This window comes from Meles meles, chromosome 5 (genome assembly GCF_922984935.1).
Source record: "Meles meles chromosome 5, mMelMel3.1 paternal haplotype, whole genome shotgun sequence".
Classification (NCBI taxonomy): Eukaryota; Metazoa; Chordata; class Mammalia; order Carnivora; family Mustelidae; genus Meles; species Meles meles.
The window spans coordinates 134,832,436-134,849,485 of NC_060070.1; the positions used below are offsets into that span (position 1 = coordinate 134,832,436).

General features: G+C 36.4%; 1 protein-coding gene across 4 annotated transcripts in view; it reads right to left on the reverse strand.

Annotated features, from left to right (window-relative positions):
- BLOC1S5 (biogenesis of lysosomal organelles complex 1 subunit 5) overlaps positions 1-17,050 on the reverse strand; it is a 76,280-nt gene that overhangs the window by 36,149 nt on the left and 23,081 nt on the right. For all 4 annotated transcript variants that reach the window (XM_046006164.1, XM_046006166.1, XM_046006165.1 and 1 more), the window contains one exon: positions 12,220-12,278. In XM_046006164.1, coding sequence (XP_045862120.1) covers positions 12,220-12,278 — 59 coding nt within the window. The remainder of the gene's footprint in view (positions 1-12,219; positions 12,279-17,050) is intronic.

Consider the following 17,050-nt stretch of genomic DNA (forward strand, 5'->3'; position numbering starts at 1 on the left):
ACAAATTATAAGCAAAACATCTAGAAGGAAAATCAAACCACTTTTTATCCTCTTCATTTTTTGTCCTTTAATTTTAATAATTTATTTATTTTATTAATTTTAATAAATTCAATAAATTATTTAATTTAATAATTTTTAAAGATTTTATTTATTTGAGAAAGAGAGAGGGAGAAACCTTGCATGCATGCATAGGTCCATGCGGGGCAGGGGGTAGAGGGAGAGGGAGAAGCAGGCCCGGGCTGAGCTGAGGGAGCTCAATGCCGGGCTCCATCCCAGGACCCTGGGATCATGACCTGAGCCAAAGGCAGATGCTTAACCAACTGAACCACCCAAGCATTCCTAGTTTTAGTAATCCAATTTCAGCAATGGATTCTTGTAATAATTTGAATACAGGCAACTCAAATAAAACTGAGTTTCCCCTTCTCATTCCTATACTCAATTTAATCCTCCTTATCATTTGGCTCTAAGAAAGGACTTTAAGATGTCATTCAATACAAGTATGTCTATTTGGTAATTTCAGAATATTATGACTAAAAATATATATATCCAACTAGCTTTAGCTTCTTCACAAAAGATAGATCATTCCTTGGCCTCACAGTTCAGGTAAAAATAAGTTGAATGTGGCCTATGCTCTAATCTAGCTGAAAATTTAGTCTTGCTTTCTCATCAAGAACTTCTTGAAGTCACTCCTACTTTTATCTCAGACTCTCACTTTTAATAAAAGAAAGTACTATGAGGGATGCCTGGGTGGCTCAGTGGGTTAAGCATCTGCCTTCAGCTCAGGTCATGATCCCTGGGTCCTGTTATCAAGCTCCACCCAGCTCAGCGGGGAGTCTGCTTCTCCCTCTCCCTCCGGCTCTCCCCCTGCTTATGCTGTCTCTTTCTCTCTCTCTCTCAAATGAATGAATGAATGAATCAATGAATAAAAAAGTAAGTGCTATGCAATCCTGCATTCTTCTTACCGATCAGTAAAGAAAATTAAAGGACAGTTTCTACATTCATGTACTGCTAATACCATACTCTTTACATAAATAAATAACATTTGCCTAGCTGGAATAACATCTACTGAAACTTAGGGGAGAACTATATGGTAAGTTTTGTTTTTTTTTTTAAAGATTTTATTTATTTATTTGACAGAGATCACAAGTAGGCAGAGAGGCAGGCAGAGAGAGAGAGGGAGGGAGAAGCAGGCTCCCTGCTGAGCAGAGAGCCCCATGTGGGGCTCAATCCCAGGACCCTGATATCATGACCTGAGCTGAAGGCAGAGACTTAACCCACTGACCACCCAGGCGCCTCTAGAGTAAGTCTTTTAATCCAACAAAAGGAAAAAAAAAGTCAAGTCCAATTACAAATACTGCAGTATTCCTGAAAAGCTTGTTTGATACTGAATTAACTTACCTTACTTTACGCACAATTCTAACCATGTTAATTAACTGGTTTCCAAAAGTACACCGTATTAAAAGTCACAAATTAGAAAAAAAAATGCTGATAAATGAGATAGGAAGAAATGATAGGCATCAGCCTTATGGGGAGGGAGAACATAGATACAAAAACTTAGAACACACATAGTATTTGAGGGTATTTCCCAAAGAGAAAAACTCTCTAATTCTCTGAGGACAACCCCATATTCACCATCATATAAAACTATTTTCAGTAACTCCTAATTTCATAAAGAAATTTAGCCTATAATAATAATTTTTATGAAAACCAGAAAAGTATGAAATATACTTTTTAAAGATTTCCTCCCAAAATAAAGTGATAAAAGTGGTGCCTGAAGAAGATAAAAACCTCAGCTGTGAGGTAAACTTGGCTAGATGAAATGTTCCATTTTCTAAGATTCACATAAGGTTTTATTTTATGTAATAGCAGAAAAATCCCCAATTAGCTGTATCTTACATACCACCTAGGCAAAGAGGTAAAAATTATTCTACGACAGGAGTGAAGGTTATCCTAGGGTCTGGCTATTCAAAATGTACGGAAATGCAGTTTGGCCAGTTGTAACTTCCCTGGAATAGGACGACAAGGAGCTGAGCAGCTGCTTAATCAAAATCAGCACATAAGCCCCCTAACAGACTGTCACAATACTTCAACTCCACTGAAGCTGTTCTAATGCCAACATGCGCCCCAGCTCATGCATGAGGAAGTTACAGAAGCCAAGGACTTAGCCCGAAATGCCAATGAATCTGGTCACAACTACAAAAACCTCTCGGAAATCAGAAAAATCTTTTATAAATAACCACGCTAAGTGCAGACCATCATCTCCTGGGCACATCACTTTCAGAAACAGCAATTCAGCTTTTATGTTCAAGAAATGGGGTTCTATGTGAGATTTAGTCTGAAATAAGTGTTCCTTTAATTAAAACACATTTGAAAAAACAATGATCCCATTTAACTCTAGTTATAGTCAAACAGCTTCATACAAGTCTGATAGGAAGTGATAGTTCCCTACATACACACCAAATCCTTTCTCTAGTATCCTTTTTCCTGGTATTATAAATAGTTCAATGAGTACTAAAGATTATTTTCTGATGTTTGTACAAATGTATTTCTTTAATAACAACAAAATGAAGTCACATCACATAGGATGGTCTGCAGCTTTCTCTTTTCAATAATGATACAATATGTACCGGGCACAGCAACAGCAGGAGGGTGGGAGAGTTCTGCCCTGGGTGCAAGCAATAAGATGGTGTATTGTCTGTAGAGAATTTACATCAAGGACACAAACAAATGAAAGACGTTTTTTATCATCACCAGGCACTGACCATACTGAAAAATGTCGGTGATAAAATACTCCTAAACCAAAAATCTTTCTTTGGTCTAAAGCTCTATATAATTACTGAGGTTATTGTTGAATTTTAATAATGTGTTTCAGATTAACACATTTTTATTATTTATCCTTTAATAAACTGTGTCTTTTACACTGAAGTGAATTTAGAGGACTTCCAGTTACATAACCAGTCTCGGACAAAGATGAAGTCAGCTATACATGTTTATTTCCAAAGTAAATACCAAGTAGTCCAGAATCATTTCAGCTTGCTTTAGACACTAAGCCCCTCCAACCTCCGGGGAATTAAATATAACTGCACTTAAACAATGACAGTAGAGCAAATGCAGGTAAGATCTGAATCAGTTCAAATCCATTATTCTATACTACCATTTTTTGGTACTTAAGTTTGAGTATGTTTTCACTGAGATCTAAAATTTTTATAGTATGGGGACACTGAGAGCCATCAGAACAACTGCCAAAGAATAAAGACTAGTATTGCAATATCCACTATTGCAATTTCTAGAATTCATTGTGACGTGATTTTTATGAAGCTCTTCCGGACTTATGCTTAACATTTTCTGAACTATTTATCTTATATTTATTATATTATGTTAATTTCTTGTTATTATTTTATTATTTATTATTAATTTATATTAAATTATATAAATATAAATATATTTATATTGTCACAGAAATTTCAAAATTATAATAAAAACCATTTTAAATCAACTTTGAGTCAAACAGATTAATAAATCTGTGTATATTATTTAATTTGAATAGTTAAATATCAAATTCAATGAGGTTATTAACCAATCTGCCTAGAATCAAAAGCAAGGGGTAATATTATTAATTACCATAACAGACAATATATAGGTGAGGTTTTTTTTTCCCCCTAAAATAATCAATGCACTTAAATTTATTACTTACTTTTTTCCTTTGGTGTTATAGTTCTTTTTAAATTTTTTATTTTTTTATTGGTGTGACTACATACATGAAGTTAAAAATAATACCATCTGCATTTTCGTTCTTGTCATTATTCTTTAACATCTGGCTTATTATTAAACATAATTTTGTTGGGAGAAGTGTTAAAAGAAGGTCTATTCTTGGTGTCAAATATGGTATGTATGCTGCTCCTATACAGACATACTTCCATGGATACACACTTACAATAAGGTAGAATCAGAGTAACAATCAAGTTTTCTACTCTTTTTTGCTATATAACATTGCTTAAACCAAGTAATAAATTAAATTATTAGTCTCAGGATTGGCAATGTTTTAAAAAATGATAGAAACTAACAAGTATTTCACATTCCAATTTCAAAAGTAATTAAGAGCTTCAAAAAATCTGAATACACCTGAATAGGTAGAGAAAAAGTACAGGCACACTGTTAACCACTCGGGGATTTACATGCGGGGCTCCTGCTAATTTTCAAAACAAAAGTGCAACTAACTTTAAAATAGTTTTTCCTCTTCTAGCAAGAGTTTATGAGAGCATGTGATATTAAAAATCAAGTCACATCAGAACCAGAAGAGTTTACTGGTGAATTCTACAGAATACTTAAAGAAGAATTACTACTAATCCTTCTCAAACTCTTCAAAAAATTTGAAGAGGAGGGAAGACTTCCCAACTCATTCTATAAGGTCACCAATGTCCTGAGACAAAAGCCAGATAAAGACACTATAAGAAAAATGGGGTGCCTGGGTGGTTCAGTCGTTGGGCATCTGCCCTCGGCTCAGGTCATGATCCCAGGGTCCTAGGATTGAGCCCATCAGGCTCTCTGCTTGGCAGGAAGCCTGCTTCTCCCTCTCCCACTCCCCCTGCTTATGCTCCCTCTCTCACTGTGTTTCTCTCTGTCAAATAAATAAATGAATCTTTAAAAAAAAAAAGATACTATAAGAAAAAAACAAGTGCAGATCAATATTCCTGATGAATACTGATATAAAATCCTCAATAAATTAGTGGCAAACTGCGTTCAAAAGCATAGTAAAATAGTCACACACTATTTTGTTCTTGTAATGTAAGGATGGTTTAAAACACACGAAAATCAATGGAAAAAATATACTACATCAACAGAATGAAGGGGAAAAAAACCACATTAACCATTTCAATCTAATGCAGAAAACATATTAGTCAAGGTTCAAGACCCTTACGTGGTAAAAACACTCCACAAACTAGTCACAGAAGGAAACTATCTCAACATCATAAAGGCCAATATGTGAAAAACTCACAGCCAGCATCATATCCAATGGCAAAAAACTGAAACCTTTCCCTCTAATATCAGGAAGGAGACAACAAAATTTTGCTTTTGCCACTTCTACTGAACATAGTATTAGAAGTCCTAGCCAGGACAATTAAGAGAGGAAAAAAAGAAGGCTTCTAAATTGGAAAAGAGGTGAAATTATCTGTGCTTACAGAGAGCATAGTCTTATATGTAGAAAACCATAAGGTTCCACACAAAAAAACTGACTAGAATCAACAAATTCAACAAATTTGCCAGATACAAAATAAAAACTCAAAAATCAACTGTATTTCTATATACTAACAATGAACAATTCAAAAAGGGTATTAAGAAAATTCTATTTATAGTAGCATTGAAAAGACTATTTGGGAATGAATTTAACCAAGGGGACTTGTACAAAAGACTTGTACACTGATAACTAGAAAACATTCCTAAAGAAGAAATTAAAGACATGTCAATAGAAAGTCACCTCATGTTGATGGGTTGGAAGGCTTAATATTGTTAAGATGTCAGTACTATCCAAAGTGATCTGTAGGGTCAGTGGAATCCCTATTAAAATCCCAATGACGTTTTTTTTACAGAAATAGAAGAATACATCCTAAAAGTCATATGAAATCTCAAGTGACACTAAGTAGCCAAAACAATCCTGAAAAAAAGAATGAAGTTGGAGGTCTCACACTGTCTTGACCATGTGTTCTACAGTGTTGATAACTGGGGCCTTGCTAACTAACCCTGGAAAGAGACTCTCCCTCCCAGGGCTAGCCTATTCCTAGAGATAGGACTCATGACTCCCCTGTGAGTGTACCTTTTATATGCAAGCCAACCAGCTGAGAGTCCATACCCCAACCACCTTTACTGGGATCTCAGCCCCTGGGCCACTATCTACCTGCTCTAATCACACAAGGCCAGACAGCCTCTATCCCCTAGAGCCTGCTGAAATTGTTCAAATTAGCTAATCCTAAGTCTGCTAACACTGTCTCACATGTTCCTTCCTGCTGAAACCACAATAACCTGAACCATCATAACCTGTCTCCTTGCCCCTCACCCCGCCTCCTGACTAACCTTGGTGCATCCTCATATGGTCCTGTGTGGTACAGCATGCAACCTCCACTTGGGAACTATGAATAATAAACAGTCTTTCCATGGCAGTCATCCCCTTATCGGTTGGTCTTACCATATCTGAATAATAATAAAACCTTCATTTTACAAAATACATTTCTTGATTTCAGAACTTACCACAAAGCTACTGTGGTCAAAACAATGTCGTACTGGTATAATGAAAAACACACAGACCACTAGAAGAGAAGTGTTCAGAAATAAACCCTTAGAAAGATGGTCAATGATTTTTGATAAGAGTGTCAAAAATCGTTCAATAGGGAAAAGGCAATCCTTTCAACAAATGGTGCTGGAAAACTGGGTACCTACATGCAACTAAAAATGAAAATGGACTTTACCTTGCATCATATACAAAAATTAACTCAAAATAGGTCAACGATCTAACTGTCAAGATCTCAAACTATAAAGTTCTTAGAAGACAACTGGGGGAAAGCTTCATGACATTAGATTTAGCAATGATTTCTTGGCTACCGCACCAAAAGCAGAGGCAATGAAAGTAAAAATAAATTAAACTTCATCAAAAATACGAGCTTGTGTGCATCAAAGGACACTATCAACAGAGTGAAAGCCAACCCACAGAATAGGAGAAAGTATTTACACATCATATATATGATAAGAGGTTAATATCCAACATATATTAACCAACTCCTACAACTCAATAATAACAAAAACAAAACAAAATAACCTGATTAAAAGATGGGCAAAGGGCTTGAAGGAACATTTCTACAAAAAAGACACAAAAATAGCCAATAAACAAAGGAAAAGATACTCATTAAAGTAATGATAACAATAATCATTAAAGAACTGCAAATCAAAACCACGATAAGATACCATCTCACACCCATTAGGACTGCTGCTACCAAAGAAACAGAAAATAACAAGTGTTGACAAGGATGCGGAGAAAATGGAACACTTGTGCACTGTGGATGGGAATATAGAGAGATGTGACTACAGAAAACAGAATGGTCGTTCCTCAGAAAATTAAAAATTGAATTACCATTTCACCCAGTAATTCCACTCTTGAGTATATACCTAAACGAACAGAAGGCAGGGGTTTGAACAAATAGGTGTACACTCAGTTAGTAGCAGTGTTATTCACAATAGTGAAAATGTGGGAGCAACACAAGTATCCAAAGGCAAATGAATGGATATACAAAACATGGAATATACATATAATGGACTCTTAGTCATTCTTAAAAAGGAATGAAATTCTGGGGCGCCTGGGTGGCTCAGTGGGTTAAAGTCTCTGCCTTCAGCTCAGGTCATGATCCCAGGGTCCTGGGATCGAGCCCCGCATCGGGTTCTCTGCTCAGCAGGGAGCCTGCTTCCTCCTCTCTCTCTCTGCCTGCCTCTCTACCTACTTGAAGTCTCTGTCTGTCAAATAAATAAATAAAATCTTAAAAAAAAAAAAAAGGAATGAAATTCTGATATTGGCTACAACATAGGTGAACAAAGAAATAAGCCAGTGACAAAAAGATAAATGTTGTACTATTCCACTTAGCACAGGTACCTAGACTAGTCCAATTATAGGGACAGACAGTGGAGTGCTGGTTGCCAGGAATAAAGAAGTGGGAAAGGGGAGTTAGTGTTTAACAGGTAGAGTCTCAGTTGGGGTAGATGAAAGTTCTGGAAATGGATGGTAGTGACGGTTGTAGAGCAATGTGAATGTACTTAATGTACATTATGTACTTAATGTCATAGAACTACACACTTAAAACCAGTGAAAATAGTAAATTTTATGTTATACGTATTTTACCACAACAAAAAAATTCTCACATCAGGTGTCAGAGGGTTCTTTCTAAATGGAATCATTGCATTCTTAAATGAGTGGATAAATGTGTTTTTAAAATAAAATTAGAAAATGCCAACTTTAAAAGAGAAGGAAGAGAAATTTATAAATGAGCTACAACTGTGTATAGAGTATTTCGCTGTAATGATTTTTATTTTTCTTTACAAGGAAGAAATAGTAATAGAACACTGACTTACATATATCTCATTAGAGATAAATTTAAAAAGAAGTCAACCTATGTCTAAGAACAGGTGTATAAGTGAACTGTAGGATACATAATAAAAACAAAATTTTGTATATATTATAGTCCAAGTCAGTGATTCTTAACTGGGGCGGGGGTGGATTTTAACCATCATTTAATTTTCTCTGGTCCCTCAAACTTTTGGTTATCACAGCACAGGTTAGGGGGAAGGAAGTGCTATTGGCATGTGGTGGGTAAAAGCCAAAGATGCTTCTAAATATCCTACCAAGCTGCCACAACAAAGAATGATCTATTCTAAAGGTCATACTGCAGAGGCTGAGACACCCTGGCCTACAGGGAAACTCTGAATAAGCCAACTAAGGCCTAAAAGGCCCTTTCAAACATCTGTCAGTAATACACTGTCACTAATTTAACCTAGGCCTTATACCAAAAAATGAAAAAGAATTTACTGCAGTAAGAAGTGTCAGAATGTGATAGCCATCAGAAAGGATTTTAAAGAGACTACTGCATACTGATCTATTCCTTTGTACTGTCCAACTCCATGACGAACAACGTATGTGCTATTTCGTTGCTCTCATGAAAAAAATCATGCAGGGGTATAACTCAAATCTAATGAATATCTGTAGAAAGGATGAATCAGAGGATTCGTATTTACTTTATTATTATCTCTAGTCTTGTCAAATATGGCTTCAAAAGTTGACACGTGGGCATGAACCTAAGTTTAAAACTGCTGACAGGTATTCACAGCGTGTTTCCCTTGATGGTATATTTTTAAGTCAGTGAATTTTCTAAACTAGCTGTATTTTCATTTCACTACTTTTAATGCTAGCTTCCAAAATGCAACTTTGTACTAGAGGGTAGTTTTCAAGACATATGTTAAACAACTGGGGAATGTGCATTTATTGTTCTTCTGAATGTACTTTTAGGTATCAATTGTGGGAAGTGTAATTTGGATGAATGACGTTTATCATAATTTACTTCCCACAGAATTCCACATATTGTCTTGACATAAAAGAATTAAAGATTAATGGCAATAGTCTATTTTATTCCATTACTACTCCCATCTTTCTTTGTTCTCAGAGCTATTCAAATATACAAAATGTAGCCAACAGTATAACCAAGGGCAACAATTAACATGAGACTGTACGACCCAACTAGAGGTCAGTTTTGCTTTGTACACATTTGCTAGATGAAAATTTAAACTTTATGTCTGTATCTTTTATATATATGTAATCTGAAACCTCTGCCATGTCAAAGTTTCGGCAGAAATCAGATACAGCAGTATAAAAAAAAAGGTCCTTAAAGATACATATTTCAAATGTTCTGCTAACTAGACAAGCACTAAAAAAGAAACAGAGACTAAAGGTTTATTGATCTGCAGAATATGAAGAATTATTACTTTTCTCTGAGCGTTGTCTGAGAAATGCATCTTTGTGTAACATTCAGCTGGTGAATTTTATTAAATTATTTTGAGAAAAGAAAATAAATAATCGGAGTGGATTCTTACACACATAGCTTCGTAAATGCCATTAGCATGGCACAGTTAGTGAAACACATTTCAGTACATTCTAAAATACTAATTTTTAATGTGCATTCCACATTAAAAAATAGTTCAGTAACATTCTCCGACATAATACCTATAAGAAATATATGGAAGATTAACATAATCTAAGGCCTTTATTATTTCTTGAGGCCATTTTTATCTTAGTATCTTAGTATCTTAGTATATTAGTATCTTAGTATCTTTTAATTTAAGAAATCGTGAATGGGTGGAATTCTCAAATGCTCACCAACTTAAGAGACCACAGCAGGGCTCCTACCCACAGAGTGACTACCTGCACCTTAAACAATAATCGAGCTGGCAGAGGAAAAATGGTGCCTTTCACTTGATGCAGTACAATTTGCAAAGCTGTTTCATGCAGATTATATAATGCAATTTACCTGGTAAGGAGAAACATCAACCTATCAGGTAAGTGTAACTGGTATTTATTTTGCAACTGAGGAGCTTGAAGCTCAAGGATTTGTGTAAGGGGATGAGGCGAGCCAACAAAGGGAACACCGGAAGTAGAAGACTCCAGGTATTTCCTCACCTAAGCTGGTCGTCTTCCTACTTACACACTGTTAATACACCAAATGTGAAGAAATTCCATGTGACAAGAGAAATTATTCCAATTAAATTTAATTTTAGGTTAGTTCTGCTAAAGAGTGGCAAGAATTGACATTTTATCACAATTGTATGTCTTAGGAAAAAAGATCAATAATGTCTGAGTGCATATTCACGTGAATCTGCTTAAATCATATAATAACATGCTACACAGAACGCTCTTTTTTAAAATTTTTATTTTGAAAAATAAATAAATAAATAAATAAAAAGAATTGCTTATTTACACAACAGCCAGTATAGCCAGTGTTCTATCAAATAGCTTTTCTGCTTCTCAAAACCAGAAATGCTCCTGGTGCCCTCCACCACAAATTGTTTAATACAGCATTCAAGATTCTCCACAATCATCTCCGGAAATATCCATTTAGATACTCTACATAGTGGCTGTGCGAGACTATGGACTTCTCACGTCTTTTGTCTTTGCTTACACTGTATCCCCTCATCCTACAATAGGTTTCTTCCCATCCTCCATCAATTTCTACTCAATGATTAAGGTTGGGCTCGAATGCCACCATGTTCCTACTACATTACTCCTTCTGCCAAGATCCTACAAAGTTCTTTGTAACTTAAACACAGCTCTTACTTTATCCTACATCATACCAGTGTTAGTGGTTTGAGACTCCTCTTCTGGATTGTTAGTTCCTGAGTGTATGAACTGCCTTAAACTTAACAAACTAAAATCTTTCATCCCCAGTGGCACCCTGCAGAGTAGAGAAATAAAAAACATCTGCTGTCCAGCCTGGGATGGTCCACATGAGCTCCTGTGCCTGCCTTTACAGTGCTCTCTGACACTGAACGCACCACACGCTGACAGGTTTCCCAGCCCTGGCTTTGCCTTGCCATTTTGTCAACATGCTCAGGGGCCCTGCTTCCTGATCCAGCCTGCCAGGCCCCTACTCCTCCTGTGCAGTCTTCACCTGCCTGAATGTCAAATCCTTTCAGTAAAGTCTAACTTACTAAATTTTTGAATTTTTAAACTCTGTATCGATATTTAGAGTTGAACAGAGGCTGTGGAAACTTAAACTCTGGCAAGGTTTATTTCACTGGATTTTTATACAGTGCAGATCTTAACACAACCCATTCCATAGAAATGGAGATAGTAACACTTGTTGATACATAAAAGGCATTATATTCAGAGTGATTTAGTATTTTCAACATTTCTTAAAAAGTCTATCTTTGTTAGTTTACAACAATGATTAAGTTATAAAAATACATAAATTATAAGTGAAAAGAATAAAAAAATCATAGGAACTTAAATTCTTGTGCTGTTTTTCCACATCTGAATGTACTTAAGATATACTTTCAATAAGCAAAGCACTACTCAGCAAGTGATTCACATACTCATAGGACTATTCATTAAATAACTCACCCACAGGCATGAATCCTTCCTTTTCTAGAAGAAATATACATAACCTACTCATCAATGTTTCATGCTTAAATAAAAGATTTATATTTCCAATCTGGTCGGTATTCAGGGAAAAGATGGAAATGTTGAAAAAGAAAAAAAAGAGGTCTGCAATTTGAATTAGAAAAATATGGATGGTGCAATCATGTGTTCACACCTCCTCAATGTATCTTCAATGAATTAGTCATTTTTAAATCTTTTTAAATCACTGCATAAAGAAAACAAATTTGAAGGGTTTTTTTTTTTTTTTTTTTTAATCAAAAGCAACTGCTGGGGCACCTGGGTGGCTCAGTGGGTTAAAGCCCCTGCCTTTGGCTCAGGTTATGATCTCGGGGTCCTGGGATCAAGCCCCACATCAGACTTTCTGCTCGGCAAGGTGCCTGCTTCCCACCACCCCTCTCTGCCTGCCTCTCTGGCTACTTGTGATCTCTGTCCATCAAATAAATAAATAAAATCTTTAAAAAAAAAGAAAAGCAACTGATAACAATATGATGACAGTAAGAGTTATAGACCCCATTAGCCAAGTGATCTACTTTTACCTTCTTTCGTTCCTGCTCCCTCTGTTGGAGTCTACAGACTGAGTCAGAAGCTGCTTGCACTGAAATAAAACAGACAATGGGTTTCAGTCAGCAGTCCTCATTCAAGACTTACCTGAAAAAAGCAAAACAAAACACACCAAAACTTGGATTGTTTCAGATCTCATGAAGCTATACAAAAGAAGTGATACTATTTTGATCATGGTGAGGTGGCCAGAAGGGAAAAAAGAAGTTTTGCTAGAATATTCAGGATGCCATCATTAGAACCATCGTCATTCTTGAACCTTGAGGTACAAGCCAAGGGCATTTAAAGTACTAATTCCAATGACAAGTTGTCAACAATGACTACAGAATTCTCTAAAAAGATATAAAAATCCTGATAAATTTATCATTACAGTCTGTCTCTACAGTGTCTCTTTGATTTGTTCACCCTCTCTCCCCCCTTTTCTTATACATATGAACTTCTCTCTTGCAGGCAGTACCTGATACTTACAATGCTTCCAGAACTTTCTGTACTTGCTTCTCCTCTCTTATCTGTTAATTCATCCTCACTGCCACCGCCACATTCAAATTTCTGTTTTCACTGAGTGATTTCCCTTTCCAATGGATCACAGCTATTAGTAGTAATTATTAGACTTATTTATTAAGTATTACTATGTGCCTAGGCCTATGCTAAGTACTTCCCATGTACTATTCCTCTTAAACCCACTTTCCTATTAGGAGAGGATCACTGTGCCATTTTACAGATTTCTGGCATCTGTAAAAAACCGAGATACAAAGAGGGGGTAATATGACTAGTAAGTACAGAAAGCAGGATTTAAAATCAGACCCTGCCTCTAAGGACTTGGCTCATACCCTCAACACTCTGCTCCTCTTATGATCTCATCAATGAAACTGGTTTTCATCCAACAGTTTTTCAGACCTCTTCATTTACTCAATCCACTGTATTTCTGTACACAAATGTTTTCACTTATTTCACTGTTTCGCATGCAGGTTAATAGCAAGCCATAGTCAAATCTGGAGTTGAGCACTTAGTCGCATAACTTGGCATGCCTGCTTGCTCATTGACTTACTTGTCTAACACTTAATGAGCATTTACTACGTGCCAGGTGATGCGACTGCTGTTGTTCCTAATGCCTTAGCACCTTAGTTCCTCATGTGTAAACTAAACCCAACAACTAATAAGAGGACTTCGGAATTGACATTAAATGAGGTAATACAGTAGCTCTAGACTCACAAATAATAACTGCCATATTAATGCCACTGAGAACAGTTTTTCGCACAGTGTAAGTAGTTAAGGAGTGTTGTTACCACTATTTTTCTTCTTACTGTACTATACCTACTGAAACTACTTTCCTTACTCCTTCTTCTAATGAAAATGTTTTGCTTGTCTTCAAAGAACAGTTCAAGGTTGACATAATAGGTTCATAATAAGGACCTTCCAGATTAATCCTTTCCCTATAAGGATTTTCTCTTATTTGAAATCCCTTTACCAGGAAGGTATGTATCTCACCATTTTATTTTGCAATTGCTTAAACAGAGGTTTGCCTCGTATTTTACAATTCTGCTTTCCTATCCTACTCAAACCTAGCCCCAAATAGCTCACAAGTTCCATAACAGGGAGGGACTGTGATTTCCCTTTCAGAAAAATGTTAGGTCCCTCCCTGTGAGAATATGGTAAAAGAGGAGGACTCTGCTTTTCAAAAGTAATGTTTTTATCAGTAACCATTTATTTTAGTTATATCAAAGACAGTATTTTAGGACTGAAAATTGTGTTCCCAATCATTGTTTGTTCTAAAAGAAAAGATGAAAACAAAACAAAATGGGAGCTGATTAGATCTGCCTTCTTTCTATGGCATATTAATATTACATCATTTTTCCCAAGCAGTGGTTCTATCATTTCCTGATTGGATTCCCCCCCACCCCCGACTCCAAACATAACTTTTTTAAAAAATCCATTTTGTGGTCTTTGGGTGCTTCTTCATTTTCCAATCATTCTCGGTTTAATGTAAAAGAAGAGTTACAAGACCATAACACTATTCTGTCATTTGTTATGTTCTTTAAAATTTTAATTAGAACACATCAGACAGAGGCAAACTTTTGTTCCTTATAGGGACTGTCTTTGGTCTCAGACAGAATGATCATTTTTAGAAATTTCAGTCCCTTAGAAGTAACTGATTTTTTAATTCTTTGGCCACACGATAATAAAGGCTTACTTTCTAATTTCATGAAATATGCTTTTCTAAAATACAAGAAAAATCATGTGACTATACCAAACATTCCTTCTTCATGATTAGAGATCCCAAGGGAAAAGACCCATTATGTAAACCTTCCCATCACCTCCATATCACTTACTGGTTATACCTAATTCAGTAGGAAGCTATTTCCCCTGTTGTTTCAGTGTTTTAGGAGACTGTACTGATTTTAAAGCATCGAGAATTTGTCAAATTATTTTCTTTCAACCAAAGATTTTTTGAAATTATCACCACATACAGTAATTGTGCCACAGATAACAGTTAACAACATCCTGACTGTCCTCACGCAAGAGAAGCCAATACATTCTATCAAGGTGTGTGTATGTAAACTTCAAATACATACATAAGCAAATAATTTTGGTTTGGTAGCAGAAGACGTTGGCTGAATTCTCATTCATTCATTTCAATGAGCACAATTACTTCATGCCCACAATGTGTCACTGTTTTAGGTGTCGGGGTACTGCAGAGAACAGTCTCTGAGCTCACGGAATGTATGTGTTAGCTGGGGAGACAGACAACATATGGATAAATACTGAACACGTTAGGTTGTGGTGGATATTCCGGAGAAAAACAAAGCCCAGTAAAGAGGCTAGAGAATGCTAGAGTGACGGGCGATATTATTACAGAGGAGCTAGGAGGGTCTCACTGTGGACACCTGAGTGGAGGTCTACAGGAAACGACAATGTACGAAAATCTGACAAGAGTATTCCAGAGGGAACACTGAAGTGGGAGCACATTTGGCACATACTAGGAGAAGAATAAGAAGGCTGGAGTAGCTAGAATGAAGTGTGGGAAAAGAAAATGGAAGAAAATAAAAGTCAGAGTGGGTCCAATCATGTAGAAATGTCCAGGCCACTGTAAGGATTTTGGCTTTTCTCTAAGCAAGGTGAGGAGATCCTGATATAGTAATGACAGAAGCCAAGTCACATTTTAAAAAGATCACTCACGTTCCTATGTGGAGAGCAGATAACAGGGAAGAAAGACATGAGTTACGTGACTACTAGAACAATCTAGGTGAGAGGTCATTGTGGCTGAGACCAGGGTGGTGGCAGTTAGGGACGTGATGAGGGCGGTCACATTCTGGTCACAGTCTCAAAGTGGAGCCAAGAAAATACGTTAATAAGATACATGTGAGGGAATGAATGGGAAGGAGAATGGAAAAGGGAGAAGAGGAAGGAGATGTGGAGCAGCGGCAGTCAGTGAAGAAGAAAATACTGGTGAAAATTCTAACTGGTAAAGTGCTATAAAAAATTGGTTAGTATTTTAAACTACTGAATTACTAAAGATTTCTAGATAGAGACAGACTGAAGCAAAACCAGGCAAACTTAGTCCCCCACCTAACTCGCAAGATAAATAAAATGTTAAGAAAAACAAAAGGTAAAAAATTCCATCATTTACTGAACAAGGGGGGAATTATAGTTGTATATCATAAACTCTGAAATATGGCAGCCAAGAACTGAGACTCCTCGTCCCACTTTAATTACTTCATCTCCCAAAAGTTAGAAAAAAAAAACGAGTTAACAAAATTCTTAGAACTCTAATATGCTTACATTTGTACAGAAACAGATTTGGGGAGGAGAGAAACCACATAACATGTGAGAGACAGATAAGACAGACTAAGCACCTATTCAGAAAAGAAAACCTAACACAAGTTTCCACAGGTACTTTGTTATACAAAATAACAATATGAACTCATTAAAAGAGAGCAAACACACTGCATGAAATGAAAAATGAAATTACAGTGCTAAGGAAACAAAGTGAGAACTATGACAATATCATTACAGATCTAATCAATAAATCAGAAGGAACTGAACAGTCTGTGACTAAATAAACAATCGGTAGCACTGGAAGTGTAGGACAGAAATCAAATACTGCAAACCTTGATAAAGTTAAAATTGCCAAGGGATGGGTTGGGGAAGAGAGGCAGGAGGGGAAAGTGGCCTCCAGCTCTCAAGGCATTAATTAATGCAGAAATAATAACTACGTGACTTTAACTTCTGAGTGTTTTTTTTAATAATTTTTTTTGTTTTTCTAATTTTTTTCTTTGCTCTTTAGTAACTACTATCTTTTATAGTAAAGAAACACTTAAAATAACATAAAGGCTGCATCTTGCTGACTTGATGGACTGCTTTTTCCCTATCCTCCTAGAGCTCTCATTTACTTTTTGTGATTTTTAAGGAGCCACGGGTCAGTTTTTGTTCTAAAGCTTCTGGTCACCAAATCTGGAGACACTCTGCAAGGTGGGTGGCTACCCAGCCCAAAGCAGAAATACTTCCAAGCTGACGATTCCGTCATAGTTCTACATTCCAGTAATTCAAGACGTCCACACCTTGCTGCTGCACAGTTCCTTAGTTCTGTGCAACACGTGGGACCACCGGCTTAAGGCCACACTTGCAGAATTCTGAGCGCACAGCTCTCCACCGTGCACGGGAAGAGATAAATGTGGCAGTTGTGTTAAGAGGCACAAAACAAAACCTAACTCATCCCTTGGCTTGTAAAGTGCTACTTAGGTTGGAATATATTCCAGTATATTCCATATAAACTTGCTTGCATGATTTCATAACTCATAGATTTTTACC